General features: G+C 46.1%; 1 protein-coding gene across 1 annotated transcript; it reads left to right on the top strand.

Moving 5' to 3' along the window:
* The first annotated feature begins 17,765 nt into the window (after positions 1–17,765).
* On the top strand, positions 17,766–19,527 carry LOC127327186 (uncharacterized). The gene has a single exon (XM_051353959.2). It carries the CDS (start codon positions 17,863–17,865, stop codon positions 19,204–19,206), a length of 1,344 nt encoding a protein of 447 aa, XP_051209919.1. The 5' UTR covers positions 17,766–17,862; the 3' UTR covers positions 19,207–19,527.
* Positions 19,528–22,733: the final 3,206 nt, after the last annotated feature.

The raw sequence follows: 22,733 nt of genomic DNA, 5'->3' as shown, positions 1-22,733 counted from the left end.
CTTTCTTGGTTCACTCCTTTTAATCTCATAGGTGTTTTCAGTTAGAATGCACCAGGTTGTCACTGCATTCTGATAGTCCACCATGGATTGGAAAATGGTGCCTTCAGTAAGCACAGGTGCTACCTGATACGCGTACAGCACGCGTCCGTTGGGAACCCCAAGAGGAAGGTGTGATGCGTACAGCGGCAAGTTTTCCCTCAGTAAGAAACAAAGGTTTATCGAACCAGTAGGAGCCAAGAAGCACGTTAAAGGTTGATGGCGGCGGAGTGTAGTGCGGCGCAACACCAGGGATTCCGGCGCCAACGTGGAACCTGCACAACACAACCAAAATACTTTGTCCCAGCGTAACAGTGAGGTTATCAATCTCACCGGCTTGCCGTAACAAAGGATTAGATGTATAGTGTGGATGATGATTGTTTGCAGAAAACAGTAGAACGAGTATTGCAGTTGATTGTATTCGATGTAAAAGAATGGACCGGGGTCCACAGTTCACTAGAGGTGTCTCTCCGATAAGAATAAGCATGTTGGGTGAACAAATTACAGTTAGGCAATTGACAAATAAAGAGGGCATGACCATGCACATACATGTTATGATGAGTATTGTGAGATTTAATTGGGCATTACGACAAAGTACATAGACCGCTATCCAGCATGCATCTATGCCTAAAAAGTCCACCTTCAGGTTATCATCCGAACCCTCCAAAGTATTAAGTTGCAAACAACAGACAATTGCATTAAGTATGGTGCGTAATGTAATCAACACATATATGCTTAGTCTTAGCCTTGATGGTTTATCCCGAGTGGCAACAAAGACATCCACAACCTTAGAGGTTTCTGTCACTCCCAGTTTAATGGAGACATGAACCCACTATCGAGCATAAATACTCCCTCTTGGAGTTACAAGCAAAAACTTGGCCAGAGCCTCTACTAGCAACGGAGAGCATGCAAGATCATAAACAACACATAGATGATAGATTGATAATCAACATAACATAGCATTCATTATTCATCGGATCCCAATAAACGCAACATGTAGCATTACAAATAGATGATCTTGATCATGTTAGGTAGCTCACAAGATCCAACAATGATAGCACAATTAGGAGAAGACGACCATCTAGCTACTGCTATGGACCCATAGTCTAGGGGTGAACTACTCACACATCACTCCGGAGGCGACCATGGCGGTGAAGAGTCCTCCGGGAGATGATTCCCCTCTCCGGCAGGGTGCCGGAGGCGATCTCCTGAATCCCCCGAGATGGGATTGGCGGCGGCGGTGTCTCTGGAAGGTTTTCCGTATCGTGGCTCTCGGTACTGGAGTTATTATCGACGAAGGCTTAAGTAGGCGGAAGGGTAGGTCAGGGGGCGCCACGAAGGGCCCACACCACAGGCCGGCGCGGCCAGGGCCTGGGCCGTGCCGCCCTGGTGTGTGGCTGCGTCGTCGCCCCACTTCGTTTCCTCTCCGGACTTCTGGAAGCTTCATGGAAAAATAAGATCCTGGGCGTTGATTTCGTCCAATTCCGAGAATATTTCCTTACTAGGATTTCTGAAACAAAAACAGTAGAAAACAGCAACTGGCTCTTCGGCATCTTGTTAATAGGTTAGTGCCGGAAAATGCATAAATATGACATAAAGTATGCATAAAACATGTAGGTATCATCAATAAAGTAGCATGGAACATAAGAAATTATCGATACGTTGGAGACGTATCAGCATCCCCAAGCTTAGTTCCTGCTTGTCCCGAGTAGGTAAACGATAACAAAGATAATTTCTGAAGTGACATGCCATCATAATCTTGATCAATATTATTTGTAAGCACATGTAATGAATGCAGCGATTCGAAGCAATGGTAAATACAATGAGTAAACAATTGAATCATATAGCCAAAGACTTTTCATGAATAGTACTTTCAAGACAAGCATCAATAAGTCTTGCATAAGAGTTAACTCATAAAGCAATAATTTCAAAGTAAAGGCATTGAAGCAACACAAAGGAAGATTAAGTTTCAGCGGTTGCTTTCAACTTGTAACATGTATATCTCATGGATATTGTCAACATAAAGTAATATAATAAGTGCAATATGCAAGTATGTAGGAATCAATGCACAGTTCACACAAGTGTTTGCTTCTTGAGATGGAAGGAAATAGGTGAACTGACTCAACATAAAAGTAAAAGAAAGGCCCTTCGCAGAGGGAAGCATTGATTGCTATGTTTGTGCTAGAGCTTTGATTTTGAAAACAAGAAACAATTTTGTCAACGGTAGTAATAAAGCATATGTGTTATGTAAATTATATCCTACAAGTTGCAAGTCTCATGCATAGTATACTAATAGTACCCGCACCTTGTCCTAATTTGCTCGGATTACCTGGATTATCACCGCAATACATATGTTTTAACCAAGTATCACAAAGGGGTACCTCTATGCCGCCTGTACAAAGGTCTAAGGAGACAGCTCGCATTGGATTTCTCGCTTTTGATTATTCTCAACTTAGACATCCATATCGGGACAACATAGACAATAGATAATGGACTCCTCTTTAATGCTTAAGCATTCAACAACAATTAATATTCTCATATGAGATTGAGGATATTTGTCCAAAACTGAAACTTCCACCATGGATCATGGCTTTAGTTAGCGTCCCAATGTTCTTCTCTAACAATATGCATGCTCAAACCATTCAACTCATGGTAAATCGCCCTTACTTCAGACAAGACGAACATGCATAGCAACTCACATGATATTCAACAAAGAGTAGTTGATGGCGTCCCCAGGAACATGGTTATCGCTCAACATGCAACTTAATAAGAAATAAAATACATAAGTACATATTCAATACCACAATAGTTTTTAGGCTATTTGTCCCATGAGCTATATATTGTAAAGATAAAGAATAGAAATTTTAAAGGTAGCACTCAAGCAATTTACTTTGGAATGGCGAAGAAATACCATGTAGTAGGTAGGTATGGTGGACACAAGTGGCATAGTGTTTGGCTCAAGGATTTTGGATGCATGAGAAGTATTCCCTCTCGATACAAGGCTTAGGCTAGCAAGGTTATTTGAAACAAACACAAGTATGAATCGGTACAGCAAAACTCACATAAAATACATATTGTAAGCATTATAAGACTCTACACCGTCTTCCTTGTTGTTCGACCCTTACTAGAAAATATCTAGACCTTAGAGAGACCAATCATGCAAACCAAATTTTAGCAAGCTCTATGTATTTCTTCACTAGTAGGTGCAAAGTATATGATGCAAGAGCTTAAACATGAGCACAACAATTGCCAAGTATCAAATTATTCAAGACATTTTACCAATTATCACATGTAGCATTTCCCGTTTCCAACCATATAACAATTTAACGAAGCAGTTTCAATCTTCGCTATGAACATTATGAGTAAAGCCTAAGGACATATTTGTCCATATGCAACAGCGGAGCGTGTCTCTCTCCCACACAATGAATGCTAGGATCCAACTTTATTCAAACAAAACAAAAATAAAAACAAACAGACGCTCCAAGCAAAGCACATAAGATGTGACGGAATAAAAATATAGTTTCACTAGAGGAACCTGATAATGTTGTCGATGAAGAAGTGGATGCCTTGGGCATCCCCAAGCTTAGAGCTTTCATTCTCCTTGATCATATTGCATCATCCTCCTCTCTTGATCCTTGAAAACTTCCTCCACACCAAACTCAAAACAACTCACTAGAGGGTTAGTGCATAATCAAAATTCACATGTTCAGAGGTGACATAATCATTCTTAACACTTCTGGACATTGCACAAAGCTACTGAAATTTAATGGAATAGAAAAATCCATCAAGCATAGCAAAACAGGCAATGCGAAATAAAAGGCAGAATCTGTCAAAACAGAACAGTCCGTAAAGACGAATTTCTAAGAGGCACCAGACTTGCTCAAATGAAAATGCTCAAATTGAATGAAAGTTGCGTACATATCTGAGGATCACTCACGTAAATTGGCAGAATTTTCCGAGTTACCTACAGAGAATTAAGCCCAGATTCGTGACAGCAAGAAATCTATTTCTGCGCAGTAATCCAAATCTAGTATGAACCTTACTATCAAAGACTTTACTTGGCACAACAACGCAACAAAATAAAGATAATGAGAGGTTGCTACAGTATTAAAAACTTCCAAGACTCAAATATAAAACAAAAGTGCTTTAGTAAAAACATGGGTTGTCTCCCATAAGCGCTTTTCTTTAACGCCTTTCAGCTAGGCGCAGAAAGTGTGTATCAAGTTTTATCAAGAGACGAAGCATTGGATGCTCCATTATCTATAGTGGTATTAAGAGCTTTGTCAATTTTAGTCCTATAATGGTTTTTTAGTTTAGGCACCTTAGAAACATACATGAACTTTTGCTCCTTACCCACATAAGCTTTCTCCTTAAATTTAATAGAAGAAAAAGTTGAACCCAATGTTCCCATAGCCTCTTCAAGTTCACTAATCCTTTGGGTTTGATTATCATGAATAGCACAAGCTTCTAAGATGGCAATTCTCTCATTAATTACACCTAGAGATTTATCAAATTTATCAGTGCTATTAAGTAATTCTCCCAGTTTAGTCTCAATACTTGGAAGGTTTTGCTCTATGGTTTCCAACTTTTTCATGACATCTTCAAGAGAGGTTTCAATTTTAACTTCATTAACAGGTGGTATTCCAAATAGACTCTCAATAATGCAACTAGCTTCTAAGGCAGGAGTACTTAGAAAGTTACCTCCCGCGAGACGATCAAGAACATACCTATTCTAGCTAGAGATACCAACATAAAAATTCCTGAGTAGGATAGTGGTGGAGTGTTTCTTAGTGCACCTATTATGGGCATCACTAATCCTATACCAAGCATCTTTTAAACATTCTCCCCCTTGTTGCTTAAACGAACGAACTTCAACTTCAGGATTACTCATTTTAGCAATAGTAAATAAAGCAAACTAGATAAAGTAAATGCAAGTAACTAATTTTTTTTTGTGTTTTTAATATGGAGAACAAGATAGTAAATAAAGTAAAGCTAGCAACTAATTTTTTGTGTTTTGTTTTAGTGCAGCAAACAAAGTACTAAATAAAATAAAGCAAGACAAAAACAAAGTAAAGAGATTGGAGGTGGAGACTCCCCTTGCAGCGTGTCTTGATCTCCCCGGCAACGGCGCCAGAAAACAGTCTTGATACGCGTACAGCACGCGTCCGTTGGGAACCCCAAGAGGAAGGTGTGATGCGTACAGCGGCAAGTTTTCCCTCAGTAAGAAACCAAGGTTTATCGAACCAGTAGGAGCCAAGAAGCACGTTGAAGGTTGATGGCGGCGGAGTGTAGTGCGGCGCAACTCCAGGGATTCCGGCGCCAACGTGGAACCTGCACAACACAACCAAAGTACTTTGTCCCAACGTAACAGTGAGGTTGTCAATCTCACCGGCTTGCTGTAACAAAGGATTAGATGTATAGTGTGGATGATGATTGTTTGCAGAAAACAGTAGAACGAGTATTGCAGTTGATTGTATTCGATGTAAAAGAATGGACCGGGGTCCACAGTTCACTAGAGGTGTCTCTCCGATAAGAATAAGCATGTTGGGTGAACAAATCACAGTTGGGCAATTGACAAATAAAGAGGGCATGACCATGCACATACATGTTATGATGAGTATTGTGAGATTTAATTGGGCATTACGACAAAGTACATAGACCGCTATCCAGCATGCATCTATGCCTAAAAAGTCCACCTTCAAAGTTATCATCCGAACCCTCCGGTATTAAGTTGCAAACAACAGACAATTGCATTAAGTATGGTGCGTAATGTAATCAACAAATATATCCTTAGACATAGCATTGATGTTTTATCCCTAGTGGCAACAGCACATCCACAACCTTAGAGGTTTCTGTCACTCTGATGCGTGTGGTTGGCACGTCCGTTGGGAACCCCAAGAGGAAGGTGTGATGCGCACAGCGGCAAGTTTCCCTCAGTAAGAAACCAAGGTTTAATCGGACTAGTAGGAGTCAAGAAGCACGTTGAAGGTTGATGGCGGCAAGATGTAGTGCGGCGCAACACCAGGGATTCCGGCGCCAACGTGGAACCTGCACAACACAACCAAAGTACTTTGCCCCAACGAAACAGTGAGGTTGTCAATCTCACCGGCTTGTTGTAACAAAGAGTTAACCGTATTGTGTGGAAGATGATTGTTTGCAGAAAACAGTAGAACAAGTATTGCAGTAGATTGTATTTCAGTAAAGAGAATTGGACCGGGGTCCACAGTTCACTAGAGGTGTCTCTCCCATAAGACGAACAGCATGTTGGGTGAACAAATTACAGTTGGGCAATTGACAAATAAAGAGAGCATGACCATGCACATACATATCATGATGAGTATAGTGAGATTTAATTGGGCATTACGACAAAGTACATAGACCGCCATCCAACTGCATCTATGCCTAAAAAGTCCACCTTCAGGTTATCATCCGAACCCCTCCGGTATTAAGTTGCAAAGCAATGCACAATTGCATTAAGTATGGTGCGTAATGTAATCAACAACTACATCCTTAGACATAGCATCAATGTTTTATCCCTAGTGGCAACAAGACAACACAACCTTAGAACTTTCGTCATCGTCCCGGTGTCAATGCAGGCATGAACCCACTATCGAGCATAAGTACTCCCTCTTGGAGTTACAAGCATCTACTTGGCCAGAGCATCTACTAGTAACGGAAAGCATGCAAGATCATAAACAACACGTAGATATAACTTTGATAATCAACATAACAAGTATTCTCTATTCATCGGATCCCAACAACCGCAACATATAGAATTACAGATAGATGATGATCATGTTAGGCAGCTCACAAGATCCGACAATGATAGCACAATGGGGAGAAGACAACCATCTAGCTACTGCTATGGACCCATAGTCCAGGGGTAGACTACTCACACATCACACCGGAGGCGACCATGGCGGCGTAGAGTCCTCCGGGAGATGATTCCCCTCTCCGGCAGGGTGCCGGAGGCGATCTCCTGGATCCCCCGAGATGGGATCGGCGTTGGCGGCGTCTCTGGAAGGTTTTCCGTATCGTGGCTCTCGGTACTGGGGGTTTCGTCACGGAGGCTTTAAGTAGACGGAAGGGTAGGTCAAGAGGCGGCACGGGGGGCCCAAACCATAGGCCGGAGCGGCCAGGGGTGGGGCCGCGCCGCCCTAGGGTTTGGCCACCCCGTGGCCCCTCTTCGTTTCATCTTCGGACTTCTGGAAGCTTCGTGGAAAAATAGGCCCCTGGGCGTTGATTTCGTCCAATTCCGAGAATATTTCCTTACTAGGATTTCTGAAACCAAAAACAGCAGAAACAAGAATCGGCACTTCGGCATCTTGTTAATAGGTTAGTTCCGTAAAATGCACGAATATGACATAAAGTGTGCATAAAACATGTAGATAACATCAATAATGTGGCATGGAACATAAGAAATTATCGATACGTCGGAGACGTATCAGCATCCCCAAGCTTAGTTACTGCTTTCGTCCCGAGCGAGGTAAAAGCGATAACACGTATAATTTCTGGAGTGACATGCCATCATAACCTTGATCATACTATTTGTAAAGCATATGTAGTGAATGCAGCGATCAAAACAATGTATATGACATGAGTAAACAAGTGAATCATAAAGCAAAGACTTTTCATGAATAGCACTTCAAGACAAGCATCAATAAGTCTTGCATAAGAGTTAACTCATAAAGCAATAATTCAAAGTAAAGGCATTGAAGCAACACAAAAGAAGATTAAGTTTCAGCGGTTGCTTTCAACTTATAACATGTATATCTCATGGATATTGTCAACATAGAGTAATATAATAAGTGCAATAAGCAAGTATGTAGGAATCAATGCACAGTTCACACAAGTGTTTGCTTCTTGAGGTGGAGAGAAATAGGTGAACTGACTCAACATTGAAAGTAAAAGAATGGTCCTCCATAGAGGAAAAGCATCGATTGCTATATTTGTGCTAGAGCTTTGATTTTGAAAACATGAAACAATTTTGTCAACGGTAGTAATAAAGCATATGCATCATGTAAATTATATCTTATAAGTTGCAAGCCTCATGCATAGTGTACTAATAGTGCCCGCACCTTGTCCTAATTAGCTTGGACTACCGGATCATCACAATGCACATGTTTTTACCAAGCGTCACAAAGGGGTACCTCTATGCCGCCTGTACAAAGGTCTAAGGAGAAAGCTCGCATTGGATTTCTCGCTATTGATTATTCTTCAACTTAGACATCAATACCGGGACAACATAGAAAACAGATAATGGACTCCTCTTTTATGCATAAGCATGTAACAACAATTAATAATTTTCTCATTTGAGATTGAGGATATATGTCCAAAACTGAAACTTCCACCATGGATCATGGCTTTAGTTAGCGGCCCAATGTTCTTCTCTAACATTATGCATGCTTAACCATAAGGTGGTAGATCTCTCTTACTTCAGACAAGACGGACATGCATAGCAACTCACATGAAATTCAACAATGAATAGTTGATGGCGTCCCCAGTGAACATGGTTATCGCACAACAAGCAACTTAATAAGAGATAAAGTGCATAATTACATATTCAATACCACAATAGTTTTTAAGCTATTTGTCCCATGAGCTATATATTGCAAAGGTGAATGATGGAATTTTAAAGGTAGCACTCAAGCAATTTACTTTGGAATGGCGGAAAATACCATGTAGTAGGTAGGTATGGTGGACACAAATGGCATAGTGGTTGGCTCAAGTATTTTGGATGCATGAGAAGTATTCCCTCTCGATACAAGGTTTAGGCTAGCAAGGCTTATTTGAAACAAACACAAGGATGAACCGGTGCAGCAAAACTCACATAAAAGACATATTGAAAACATTATAAGACTCTACACCGTCTTCCTTGTTGTTCAAACTCAATACTAGAAATTATCTAGACCTTAGAGAAACCAAATATGCAAACCAAATTTTAGCATGCTCTATGTATTTCTTCATTAATGGGTGCAAAGCATATGATGCAAGAGCTTAATCATGAGCACAACAATTGCCATGTATCACATTACCCAAGACATTAATAGCAATTACTACATGTATCATTTTCCAATTCCAACCATATAACAATTTAACGAAGAAGAAACTTCGCCATGAATACTATGAGTAGAAACCAAGGACATACTTGTCCATATGCTACAGCGGAGCGTGTCTCTCTCCCATAAAGTGAATGCTAGGATCCATTTTATTCAAACAAAACAAAAACAAAAACAAACCGACGCTCCAAGAAAAAGCACATAAGATGTGATGGAATAAAAATATAGTTTCAGGGGAGGAACCTGATAATGTTGTCGATGAAGAAGGGGATGCCTTGGGCATCCCCAAGCTTAGACGCTTGAGTCTTCTTGATATATGCAGGGGTGCACCACCGGGGCATCCCCAAGCTTAGAGCTTTCACTCTCCTTGATCATGTTGCATCATACTCCTCTCTTGATCCTTGAAAACTTCCTCCACACCAAACTCGAAACAACTCATTAGAGGGTTAGTGCACAATATAAATTGACATATTCAGAGGTGACACAATCATTCTTAACACTTCTGGACATTGCATAATGCTACTGGACATTAGTGGATCAAAGAAATTCATCCAACATAGCAAAAGAGCAGAATCTGTCAAAACAGAACAGTTCGTATTGACGAATTTTAAAATGGCACCAGACTTGCTCAAATGAAAATGCTCAAATTGAATGAAAGTTGCGTACATATCTTAGGATCATGCACGTAAATTGGCTTAATTTTCTGAGCTACCTACAGGGAGGTGGACCCAGATTCGTGACAGCAAAGAAATCTGGAACTGCGCAGTAATCCAAATCTAGTACTTACTTTTCTATCAACGGCTTAACTTGGCACAACAAAACACAAAACTAAGATAAGGAGAGGTTGCTACAGTAGTAAACAACTTCCAAGACACAAAATAAAAACAAAGTACTGTAGGTAAAAACATGGGTTGTCTCCCATAAGCGCTTTTCTTTAACGCCTTTCAGCTAGGCGCAGAAAGTGTGTATCAAGTATTATCAAGAGGTGGTGCATTCTCAGCGGGGTGCGGAGTTTTTTCAACCAGGCATAATATATTAGTTACATAAGTTTTAGCATCTCCCTTTTCATTAGTCTTAGGCGTGCTACTCTCATCAAACAAATTTTCAGGAACAAGCCAAGCATAGTTATTTTCTAGTGCATCATTCATAGCTAAGAGTTTACATGGTATTGGTGCTTTGATCTCCCCACCATCATCAATATTATTAGTGTATCTTATTCTATCCATGTCCATCTTTTCAAGGAGACTAACAAAATTAGTATGAGAACCAAGCATATTAAATTTAGCAAAGACCTTTCTAGCTTCTCTTGCTAGACCACCAAATTCTCTAAGAAGGGTTTCTAAAACAAAATCTTTATTTTCCCCTTCTTCCATATCACCAAGTGTGAGAAACATGTGTTGGATTATAGGATTAAGATTAACAAATTTAGTTTCCAACAGGCGAACTAAATGCGCAGCAGCAATTTCATAAGTAGGCGCAAGGTCTACCAAGTGTCTATCTTCAAAATTTTCAATGGTACTAACATGATTGAAAAATTCTTCTATATTATTTCTCCCAACTATAGACCCACGTCCTACCGGTATGTCTTTTGTGGTAAAGTTAAAAGGAAACATGATGAAATAAGTAAAGTAAATGCAAGTAACTAATTTTTTTTGTGTTTTCGATATAGCAAACAAGATAGCAAATAAATTAAAACTAGCAACTAATTTTTTTGTATTTTGATTTAGTGCAGCAAACAAAGTAGTAAATAAAACTAAGCAAGACAAAAACAAAGTAAAGAGATTGAGAAGTGGAGACTCCCCTTGCAGCGTGTCTTGATCTCACAACAACGGCGCCAGAAATTTGCTTGATGCGTGTGGTTGGCACGTCCGTTGGGAACCCCAAGAGGAAGGTGTGATGCGCACAGCGGCAAGTTTCGCTCAGTAAGAAACCAAGGTTTAATCGGACCAGTAGGAGTCAAGAAGCACGTTGAAGGTTGATGGCGGCGAGATGTAGTGCGGCGCAACACCAGGGATTCCGGCGCCAACGTGGAACCTGCACAACACAACCAAAGTACTTTGCCCCAACGAAACAGTGAGGTTGTCAATCTCACCGGCTTGCTGTAACAAAGAGTTAACCGTATTGTGTGGAAGATGATTGTTTGCAGAAAACAGTAGAACAAGTATTGCAGTAGATTGTATTTCAGTAAAGAGAATTGGACCGGGGTCCACAGTTCACTAGAGGTGTCTCTCCCATAAGACGAACAGCATGTTGGGTGAACAAATTACAGTTGGGCAATTGACAAATAAAGAGAGCATGACCATGCACATACATATCATGATGAGTATAGTGAGATTTAATTGGGCATTACGACAAAGTACATAGACCGCCATCCAACTGCATCTATGCCTAAAAAGTCCACCTTCGTGTTATCATCCGAACCCCTCCGGTATTAAGTTGCAAAGCAATGACAATTGCATTAAGTATGGTGCGTAATGTAATCAACAACTACATCCTTAGACATAGCATCAATGTTTTATCCCTAGTGGCAACAGCACAACACAACCTTAGAACTTTCTCATCCTTTGTCCCCGGTGTCAATGCAGGCATGAACCCACTATCGAGCATAAGTACTCCCTCTTGGAGTTACAAGCATCTACTTGGCCAGAGCATCTACTAGTAACGGAAAGCATGCAAGATCATAAACAACACGTAGATATAACTTTGATAATCAACATAACAAGTATTCTCTATTCATCGGATCCCAACAACCGCAACATATAGAATTACAGATAGATGATCTTGATCATGTTAGGCAGCTCACAAGATCCGACAATGATAGCACAATGGGGAGAAGACAACCATCTAGCTACTGCTATGGACCCATAGTCCAGGGGTAGACTACTCACACATCACACCGGAGGCGACCATGGCGGCGTAGAGTCCTCCGGGAGATGATTCCCCTCTCCGGCAGGGTGCCGGAGGCGATCTCCTGGATCCCCCGAGATGGGATCGGCGTTGGCGGCGTCTCTGAAGGTTTTCCGTATCGTGGCTCTCGATGCGGGGGTTTCGTCACGGAGGCTTTAAGTAGGCGGAAGGGTAGGTCAAGAGGCGGCACGGGGGCCCAAACCATAGGCCGCGCGGCCAGGTGGGGCCGCGCCGCCCTAGGGTTTGGCCACCCCGTGGCCCCTCTTCGTTTCATCTTCGGACTTCTGGAAGCTTCGTGGAAAAATAGGCCCCTGGGCGTTGATTTCGTCCAATTCCGAGAATATTTCCTTACTAGGATTTCTGAAACCAAAAACAGCAAAACAAAGAATCGGCACTTCGGCATCTTGTTAATAGGTTAGTTCCAGAAAATGCACGAATATGACATAAAGTGTGCATAAAACATGTAGATAACATCAATAATGTGGCATGGAACATAAGAAATTATCGATACGTCGGAGACGTATCACACTCCCCAAGATTTAATGGAGACATGAATCCACTATCGAGCATAAATACTCCCTCTTGGAGTTACAAGCAAAAACTTGGCCAGAGCCTCTACTAGCAACGGAGAGCATGCAAGATCATAAACAACACATAGATGATAGATTGATAATCGACATAACATAGCATTCATTATTCATCGGATCCCAACAAACGCAACATGTAGCATTACAGATAGATGATCTTGATCATGTTAGGCAGCTCACAAGATCCAACAATGATAGCACAATTAGGAGAAGACGACCATCTAGCTACTGCTATGGACCCATAGTCCAGGGGTGAACTACTCACACATCACTCCGGAGGCGAGCATGGCGGTGAAGAGTCCTCCGGGAGATGATTCCCCTCTCCGGCAGGGTGCCGGAGGCGATCTCCTGAATCCCCCGAGATGGGATTGGCGGCGGCGGCGTCTATGGAAGGTTTTCCGTATCGTGGCTCTCGGTACTGGAGTTATTATCGACGAAGGCTTAAGTAGGCGGAAGGGTAGGTCAGGGGGCGCCACGAGGGGCCCACACCACAGGCCGGCGCGGCCAGGGCCTGGGCCGCGCCGCCCTGGTGTGTGGCTGCCTCGTCGCCCCACTTCGTTTCCTCTCCGGACTTCTAGAAGCTTCGTGGAAAAATAAGATCCTGGGCGTTGATTTCGTCCAATTCCGAGAAAATTTCCTTACTAGGATTTCTGAAACCAAAAACACTAGAAAACAACAACTGGCTCTTCAGCATCTTGTTAATAGGTTAGTGCCGGAAAATGCATAAATATGACATAAAGTATGCATAAAACATGTAGGTATCATCAATAAAGTAGCATGGAACATAAGAAATTATCGATACGTTGGAGACGTATCACTACCCTATTCCACTCAATTGCTGGCATGTCCTCACACGTATTCATCATCGATTAAGCTGTCCATGTTCTTCTCCCTCTCTTCATCGTCAGTGTCATCAAACCTAGCTTAGCTGATGGGCTCCTCTGGATATTCATTATCCACTGCTTGCTGACTGGCTCTATCTACCAATTCAGGGAACATCATATCGTCTTCATCAGCATTTGGCACTTCCTCGTCAGATTCTGCATCTTCTTGTACAGCCACTGCAACAGCAGAATCGGCAACATATTTGGCAGGAGGCATGTTGTGGCTTTCAGCACCACTTGCTTTACTTGGTGTCGACCTACAAGGAGTGCCGGGGCGCTGGCTATTAGCACAGATAGATGATGTCTGAACTCCCTTCCCCTTTGCCCGTTCTGGACGTCACTGAAGCACCTCGATTTTGACATTGCCGAATCAGCTGTCAGCTGTCTGATTAAAAAGCAACCTCATATGCTCATCGCAAGTTAGAGGGAGAAATCTTTGCTTGTCACTGTTGAAATATTTTAGTTCAACAACATCGGCATCGCTCCAGGGAAAGGTGTTACGGAGCTCGGCTCAAAAATCTTTGAAATTCATGCTCGTTCCTACCACTTTCTGATAGGAAAATGAAGACATATGGGGTCTAGTACCATGCAGCACACTAGTTTCCATTCTAATTGATAGACGGAAAGCCAGCACGGAATCGATCCTAGTTAGTTCAAATAAAGGTTGCAGTTAGGCCGGGGACAATTCAAAAAAAAAATCGAACATTCAAGCTATAATAAGTCAACTACAGCCTATAATTCGAGTTGCAACGACAATTAGAGGAGAAACGTTGCTTACCCAGGTGTAATCCATCAATTATCTGCCGCAGATTCGACCCAATCCTCTCCACGGCCGATAGCATTCCGCGCTGCATCACCCGACATAGCTTCCTAATCCCACGGAAGGGGAGGTGGTTAGATCTGACGGAGACCACAGCGTCGTCGATGAACGGAGTAGGGGCGTAGGGTGGGAAGGACGACGACGGACGCGGCATAGCGACGGCGGAGGGGGCGGAGCGGTGTGGTATGGATGAACTCGATCTGAACAGTTACCCCGATACGTGTCTCCGTGCGGTCCCACCTGTCAACAAGCAACGGTCAATACACAGTCAGCGTCGGCCCCACTTGTCAGAGTTAACGGTGAAGACGGCAAACATCGGCTAACAACGTTTGTGAGAATTTCAGCTAAGAAAGTGGGGAAAAGTGAGCAAAAATTTGGAGCGTGAGGAAAACTGAGTACAACTAAAAAAATGGAAGTAATAATCCCTAGATTTTATTACTCCCTTCATTCCGGTTTGTTTCGTCATTGAGCAACATGTGGAAAGTTGGAATTGTCCTTCACTTTTAATGTGGTGGTCATAGTCATCTAACCTTGTAGCTCGTGGTGATGGAAAATAATCGATCAAAACATTTTGAAATAGGATATTGTTTTGAAACACTCTGGAGACAAACTTACCAAGGATCACTGGTAACTGTATGAGAGGTTAACTGATTTAAACTTTGAGGTACAGTATAGGCCATCGTGCGAAAGGGCAAAGATGGGCACTGTCCCTAACTAGATTTCCTACTTCTATAAAAAAAATGCATAATTGGTAGGAGTATTAGCTGGCAAGAGGTGTAGATGTGTCCTTGAATGCAAAACAAGAAATGAACGATGCACGACAGATCAGAGTTCGTTGGCTACATAGATGCGCACTGCACTACAGCTTGGATGCAAAAAACTGCGGCCACCTAAATTAAAGCACGTCTACAAGTGGTGTTGGAGTAGCTATAGTAGATCAGACCAGGACCAGGAGGAGAATGAACTAGGACGAAGAAGGTGCATCTCTCTCAAAGTGTCAGACGAGTTGACGACCATGACCGTGCGTCTACTGCGTCCTACTATCGGTACCGTCTCCAGCCGACAAAATGGAAAATGTCACCTACCGGTTGTTACGACCTTTCGCTCGCGTCATGTCAATATGTCATCAAGGTCTGGACCAAATCGACCGATCTCTTCAGTCTTCACCCTGTTCCAATTCCAACCACGTACAGGGCGAATCTTGTAACGGTGTTACCCTCGATCATGTACTGATCATGTGGGCTAGCTCATAAGAGCATCCCACTCGTTGGCGCTCCCCACGTCCAAATCCGGCGAAATTTTCGTCCGGATTGGATGAAGATTTGGCGTGGGGAGCGCCGAAGTTCCAGCCGTCCCCCCGGCAGGAAACCCCCAACCTCGACCATTTGACATATTTCAAACAAATTCAACATAAAATTTAACAAGTTGGGCAAACAAGAGGACGAAAATTGCTGAAACAAATTCGGCGATAACAGTACAATGTTTAACAAGTGCTGAAACAAATGAAGCACACAAATTTCACAATTTTTCAAACAAATTAAGACAGACTAGTTGGCGTCGGCGTTGGCGTTGCCTCGGAGCCTCCATATGTGCTCCACCAGATCATCTTGCAGCAGCTGGTGCATTGTAGAGTCTCGAATCTCCTGGCGCATAGCAATGAAGGCGGCCCATGATGGAGGCACCTGGTGATTAGGCTGTGCAAGAGGACCCTCTCTCTCATATGGTGCTTGTTGCTCAGCCAGAGGAACCGGATGCTTTCGCTCATCTTCAATAATCATGTTGTGTAGGCACACACAGCAGTTCATCACCTCCCACATCTGATCTTTGGACCAAGTCATAGCGGGGAACCGGACGACAAAGAATCTCTGTCATAGGACACCAAATGCTCGCTCGACGTCTTTTCGGCAAGCTTCTTGTTTCTTGACAAACTCGCAAAGTTTGGGGGTGCTAGGGTTGGAGATCGTCTTCACAAATGTTGCCCACTTTGGATAGATACCGTCTGCAAGGTAGTATCCTTTGTTGTAGTGCCGACCATTGATCACATAGTCCACCGGGGAGCATGACCCTCAACAAGCTTGGAAAAGACCGGGAGCAGTTTAGGACGTTGATGTCATTGTTGGATCCAGGCATACCAAAGAAAGAGTGCCAAATCCAAAGATCATGGGTAGCCACCGCTTCAAGTATCACAAAGGTGCAGCCTTTTTGTGACCCTTGTACATTCCACCGCCACGCAAACGGACGGTTCTTCCATTGCCAATGCATGCGATCAATGCTTCCAAGCATCCCTGGAAAACCTCTAGCTTCATTTGTTGCAAGGATCCTCTGAGTGTCTTCGACAGTGGGTGATCTCAAGTAATAGTCCCCGAACACTGCTATGACGGCCCTGCAGAACCGGTAGAAACAATCAAGGGCGGTGGACTCCGCCATCCGAAGATAGTCATCTGCAGTATCACCGGGAGCTCCATACGCCAAGATCCTCATAGCCACTTGTGCACTTCGCGTGACGAAAATCCAACCAAACCAGTGCAATCCGCCTTGCATCTGAAGTAGGGATCAAAGTGGCGGATGGCATACACAATTTGCAGAAATAGCTTTCTGCTCATCCTGAAACGACGCCGGAAAACACTCTCACCGTGCAACGGATTGTCGGCGAAGTAGTCGGCGTACAACATGCAGTAGCCCTCCAGTCGCTGTCTCGGCTTGCACTTCCGGCGACCTCGTGCCGACCCACCACGCCGACGAGTTGCCAGTCCGGCGTACATGCTTGCCAAGCAACCAAGGATCATCATGTGCTCGTCGTCTTAGGCGGCTGCTGCCATCTCTTCTTGCATAAGCTCGACGAACATCTGCTCCTCCTCTTCGTCCGAGTCCATGGCCGGCGAGGCAAATGGACGAACACCTGACGGGCGTGGTCGAGGCAACCCGAGCCGCGAGCGACGACGAGCAAGCAGGCCGGAAAACAGGCCGGTGGAAGAAGCGACGGATAGGCCGTCGTCCAAACACGGCGGAATATAGGCAGGTGGGGAAGGAGTGGCGGCGCAATCTGGGCAACAAGCCGGCGGGGTGGTGCCGGCGGCGAGAGAGATACGAGGGGTGGGGGAGATTTTGAGCGACGTGGCGGTGGGGTTCGTGCGTCGAGTCACCGACAGATCGGGCCCTTTCCCGCTTTTCACTCGTCCGGAGTCCCCGAGAGCTCCCCGGGGGGCCGGGGGGGCGTGGGATCGCCGGATGAATTTAGGCCCAAATCCGGACGAAAACGAGGAACCGGGGGCGCGACTGGACCGAATTTCGCCGTCCGGATGGAAAAAACGCTCGCCGGGGGCCTCCTCGGGGGACGAGTGGAGATGCTCTAAGAATTGCAACATGCCCGTTCGGTTAGCTGGTCATAATCATATCTGGCCACGTCCTGTCACTGGATGCAATAATAAGAGCGATCGATCTCCTTGATTGAGCGCGCGGGTCGATCCAAGTGGCTAGCTGCTGCGTTTTATTTAATCGGGGGTCGGAATGCATCGGCGAGCTCACTAACACTGTCACTCCGAGTGGTACTGGTACAGCAGTGGGTAGCTATGGCCGACGCGAGCAAGCGCATCGACCTCGCCGCGCCGCTGCTATCCGTGCGGCGCCACGCCGGGAGGCGGCCTGGCGAACGCGACGATGATGCCACGCTCGGAGGCGTGCCGTTCGGGTGGGAGCGGTGGCCGGGCTGCCCCAAGAGCGTCCGCACGATCATCCGACGCGCGCCGCCGCTCCTTCCCGAGCCGGAGGAGGCCGCGCGGTCCTCGGACGCGCTCTCCCGGGCCGACAGCTGCTACACCGTGAACTGCAGCGTCGCCGGCCTCAGCGACGCCGCCGGCGCGACGGTCACGGTTTCCCCGGGTGTTCGCGGCGGCAGCGTCATGATGGACCGCTTCTTGCTGGCAGCCAAGGAGCAGTGCGCCTTCCGTAAGGAAAAGGCCGGCGCAGCCAACACGCGCGCCCGAGACGGCGATGGCGACGGCGACAGCTTGCCGAGGCGGGCCCCCGTGGAACACCCGCCGGCCAACTACGCGCAGGCGCAGCCTACTGACACGAGCGAACCCGGTGGTGGCGAGGACGAGGGGGACGCGCACAGCACGGCAGGTTTCACGTCCAGGAGGAAATGCGGGCTGCTCCCGACGAGGTGCGCCCAGATCCTCAACCCGGCGCATGCCGTCAGCAGGCACGGCCGCGGCGCGCGGCGCTTCCTGTCTGATCTCGGCAGATCATGCCAGCGCGAGACGAACCCGCTCCTGCCGCAGCGCCGCCCTGAACACGATGCCGGCATGGTAAGAAGTCTTTGCGTGTCGCAGCGTACCTGGGAGGAGGTGCACGTAAGCTCACTAGCGCGCCTAGTGCGATCGGATCGCGCGTGCAGCCTCAGACAAGTCGCCACCGTGGCATCGGAGCTGGACATGACAGTGCGCGGACTTTACAATGGCCAAGCAGGAGGTGTTGTCCATCCCAAAGACACCCATCTCGGTCTGCTCCTGGTCCTCGACAGAGCCGACGGCAGTGCCGCATCGTCGCCACTGCCGCCTCTGAAACGCGGCCGGCTACCCAGCGGCGGGAAGACATCCATCGGCCACTGCTTGCCGCCGCCTTTGGAGGAGAAGGCCGGGGAGAACCGTGAAGCCACCACCGTGCGGGCTCGGGCGCAGCCGCCGGCGCTGCTCGCATTGCCGTCGCCGAAGATGCCGACAGAGTCCTGGCTCTCGCGGACATTGCCGTCCGTGTCGAACAAGCCTCCGACAACGTCCTTCCTGGGGATCCATGTGCAGCAGCTCAGGACGAAGCAGCAGGCTCCGTCTCCTTGCCGGTCCAGTCACCAGGCCAAGTTCGTCGATCATGGCGCCAGGCCACGGCGGGTACGGATACATGATCTGCAAAAGTGATGGCCCTGCTTTCCTAGTTTCTACACGAAGCCGTGTTCTTTTTTTTTTTCTTTTTTTTTTTTGAGCAACCGGCAGGAGCACTGCCTTTTCATTAAGCAAGAGGGAACAACACGGTCCAAACTGTACAAAGAGAGGGCATTTTTAGATTAAGGTGGTAAAGTGCCCAGAACCCACCATGAAGGACGAGCTACCAAAAAAGAGAACTAATCCGGATCGGCCGGGATGGCCGGGCCGAAGCCATTTATAGCACGATCCCTTTGGAGGATATCCTCGTTTGCTATGCTTGCGACCTCAAGGTAGGTAAGACGTTGTCCAGTGAAAATGCGCCGGTTTCGTTCCTTCCAACGTTCCAGAGCACATATAAGAACCGGCCGCTGATGCGCTTCTTTTCTTTCTGTGGCTTTTCCTTTATCATGTCGTTCCACCAGTCAGATATGGATTGGAAGTCAAGGCGTCGGTCATCAGAGGAGTCGTCATCCCAAGATTTGACAAGGTTCCAGACAGCCGCCGTGAACGGGCAGTTTCTGCAAAGGTGGTCAGCTGTCTCGGGCTCGCTGAGGCACAATGGGCATCGAGGGTCGTGAGGCCATCCTCGGATGGCAAGCATATCGGCGGTAAGGAGCTTTCCATGAAGGGCTAGCCAGCCAAACAACTTGCATTTGGGCTCGGCGTGTGCCGACCAAATCTTCATGGCATCGAAGCGGGCATGGGAGCCAAGGAATTGTGCCTCGTAGGCGGAGCTAGCGGTGTAGGTTGAATCGGCATTAAGCATCCAGACGATGGTGTTCGGCGACTCGGGGGCAAGGTTGATGGAGTGAACGGCCTCCCAAACGTCGATATATTGCGCCAGCTGTTGAGGCGAGTTGAGGGACGCGACAGAGCGGATCCAGTTGTTTTCACTTAGCTCTTTGGCTACCGTACGGTTCTTCCTCGTGGCAATTCTGTAGAGGTCGGGCGCCCATTGAGATAGAGGGCCCCGAGCATACCAGTTGTCGTGCCAGAATTTGGCCGTCTCCCCGTTTCCAATGGTAACTTTAGTGGCGGCTCTGAAGAGGGACATGTCGGTGTCGTCGCATGGAAGTTTTGAGCCAGACCAAGCGCGGTCCGGATCAGTCCACTGGAGCCAAGGCCAACGTAATCGCAGGGCACGTCCAGATCTCTCAATGTCCGGAATGCCGAGGCCCCCCAGCTTCTTTGGCCTGCATATCGTTCTCCAATTCACAAGAGCTTTCCCCTGGGCGGCATGTTCGCCCTCTTCACCGGCCCAGACGATTGTCCTGGCAATCTTGTTGATCCTCTCACGAGCCCATTTTGGCAGAGGAATTGCAGTGGCGTGGTAAGTGCTAGTGGCCATGAGCACCGTCTTCGCAAGGATGACCCTTCCCGGTCTAGCAAGGTTCTTGCCGATCCAACCCGGGAGCTTTCCGGCGATCTTGTCGATTAGGGGCTGTAGGTCCACCTTCCGAAGACGGCGAAAATGCAGAGGGAGCCCCAAATATTTGCCAGGGAAGCAGGCAAGCTTCGCGGGAAAGTCATTGAGAATTTCCTGAAGGTCCACGTCAGCACAGCGCACCGTGAAAATTTCCGTCTTGGTCATGTTGGTGACAAGTCCACTGGCCTTTCCGAAGCAGTCTAGAATGGAAGAGATGGCGCGAAGGTCCTCCTTACTGGGGTTTACGAAGATTCCAGCGTCGTCCGCATAAAGAGAGATGCGGCATCGGTTGGTCCTAGAGCGTATGGGACTCAGAATGCCCAATTGAGTGGCCGAGGAAAGGATGCGTTGTAGGGGGTCGATGGCGAGGATGAAAAGCATGGGTGATAGCGGATCCCCCTGTCTGAGACCGCGGGCGTGGCAGAAAGGGGTGCCAGGTTCACCATTTAGTAGCACTCTGGACGTGGCCGAGGAGAGGGAAAGACACACCCAGTCCCGCCAAGCTTGGCCAAACCCCAGCGCTGACATGACGTCAAGAAGGTAAGCCCATCCTACGGAATCGAAATCGAAGGCCTTGGAGACTGCATTTTGTTACTCCATTGAATTGTCGTGCTTCTCTAGTTATATGTTGATGATGGGCCTACAGGGGCAGTATCTTGTCTTGAGAAGCTCCATATACTGTACTTTTTTTTAAGACAAGAGCGATACAACCTAGCTGGTGAACCCATCATACATGTGCCATACAAGAATCTAACAAAGCTGAACTCAGCAACGACATCCAAAGCTCGCGGTAGTTCAAATGTTCAGCTAAGGGTGCTATGTCCAGCACGAGGCCATGGCCATCCTTTGCTCATGGCATTGCTTCTCTCGGCTCACTATTGCAGACTTCGCTTCCCCTTTTCCCCACCTTGTGGCTTGTGCATCGACTTCTTTTGGTCATGACCTCCAAGAAACAATCAAACAAGAGCAAGTGAAGAAAGAAGCTAGAAAGTTGCGGTAGTTCAAATGTTCAGCTAAGGGAGTTATGTTATTAGCAGTCCAGCACGAGAGGCCATTCTTTGCTCATGGCATTGCCTCTGTCAACTCAGCTCACTATTGCCCCTTGGTTTCCTCCTTCTAGGCTCGGTTGGGGAATCAAACCAATGCGTGCTGCGATTTCCATTTTCTTCCTTGCATAATTCAAATAGTTCTTCCGGCCGTTTGGTGCTGGAGGGAGTGGTGTGAAGTTCTGTTCAGTGTTGCCATAAGATGACATCTAGTCCATGGTGAATCAGAGGCCGGAAATATCGGGAAGACCGGATTGGGAGGACTAGCAATGGAGGTTTGAATCTCTATGTTGTTGAGGGGCTTGCTTGGTTTTCTGAGTTAACACATGTGAAATTCAGAGTCTTATCTTTCAGGGTGAAAATCTAACGTCTGGCCTTAATTGGTTGTGTCTGGCAATGACCTTGTTGAAGGCATTGTTTTAAGAGCGGGGACTATCTTCAGGGTGAAAATCTAAGAAATTTTGATCGATGACGACGGCGCTTATGCATTATTCTCTTCTTGGAGGTGTCGCTGTTGGAGACAGTGGCGGACGCAGAAAAAAATTGAAGGGCGGGCACACTCTAAACAAAATTTGACACTCGCTTATGTGAATTAAATACTTCCCGGATGAATAATATAAATAGCAATCGATTTACTGCATTGTATTTCAATATATGTTTGAACTATATAATCCTCACTTACTTTCAAGAATACATCTAGCTCTTGAATATTTTGATCAGCAACACCAAAATGTAAATGTGATTTTTTGGCTGAAAGAACTGAAGAAGGCGGGCCATCCAGCCGAAAGGTTGCAGGCGTCCTTCGACAAGTGCTAGGCCGACGCGAGGGCGCACGCCACCGGAAGGGACGACAAGTACGACGTCAGGTAGAATATATATCCTCGGCTTTAAAATAAGTGTATCAACTTTTTGTGATATGGGTGTATCAATATATCTAGATGTATCTATATTTAGACAAAACTGAGATACTGTTTTTTAGCGGGATAGTAGGCAAACACGTGATATACAAGAGAGTATTTGTCTTTAAACAAAAAAAAACATGAACTAAT

This window comes from Lolium perenne, chromosome 1 (genome assembly GCF_019359855.2).
Source record: "Lolium perenne isolate Kyuss_39 chromosome 1, Kyuss_2.0, whole genome shotgun sequence".
Lineage (NCBI taxonomy): Eukaryota > Viridiplantae > Streptophyta > Magnoliopsida > Poales > Poaceae > Lolium > Lolium perenne.
This window is presented reverse-complemented; position numbering and strand designations above follow the sequence as displayed.

Coding starts and splice junctions, on each gene's coding strand:
- LOC127327186 (XM_051353959.2), top strand. CDS start 17,863: ATGGCCGACGCGAGCAAGCGCATCGACCTCGCCGCGCCGCTGCTATCC.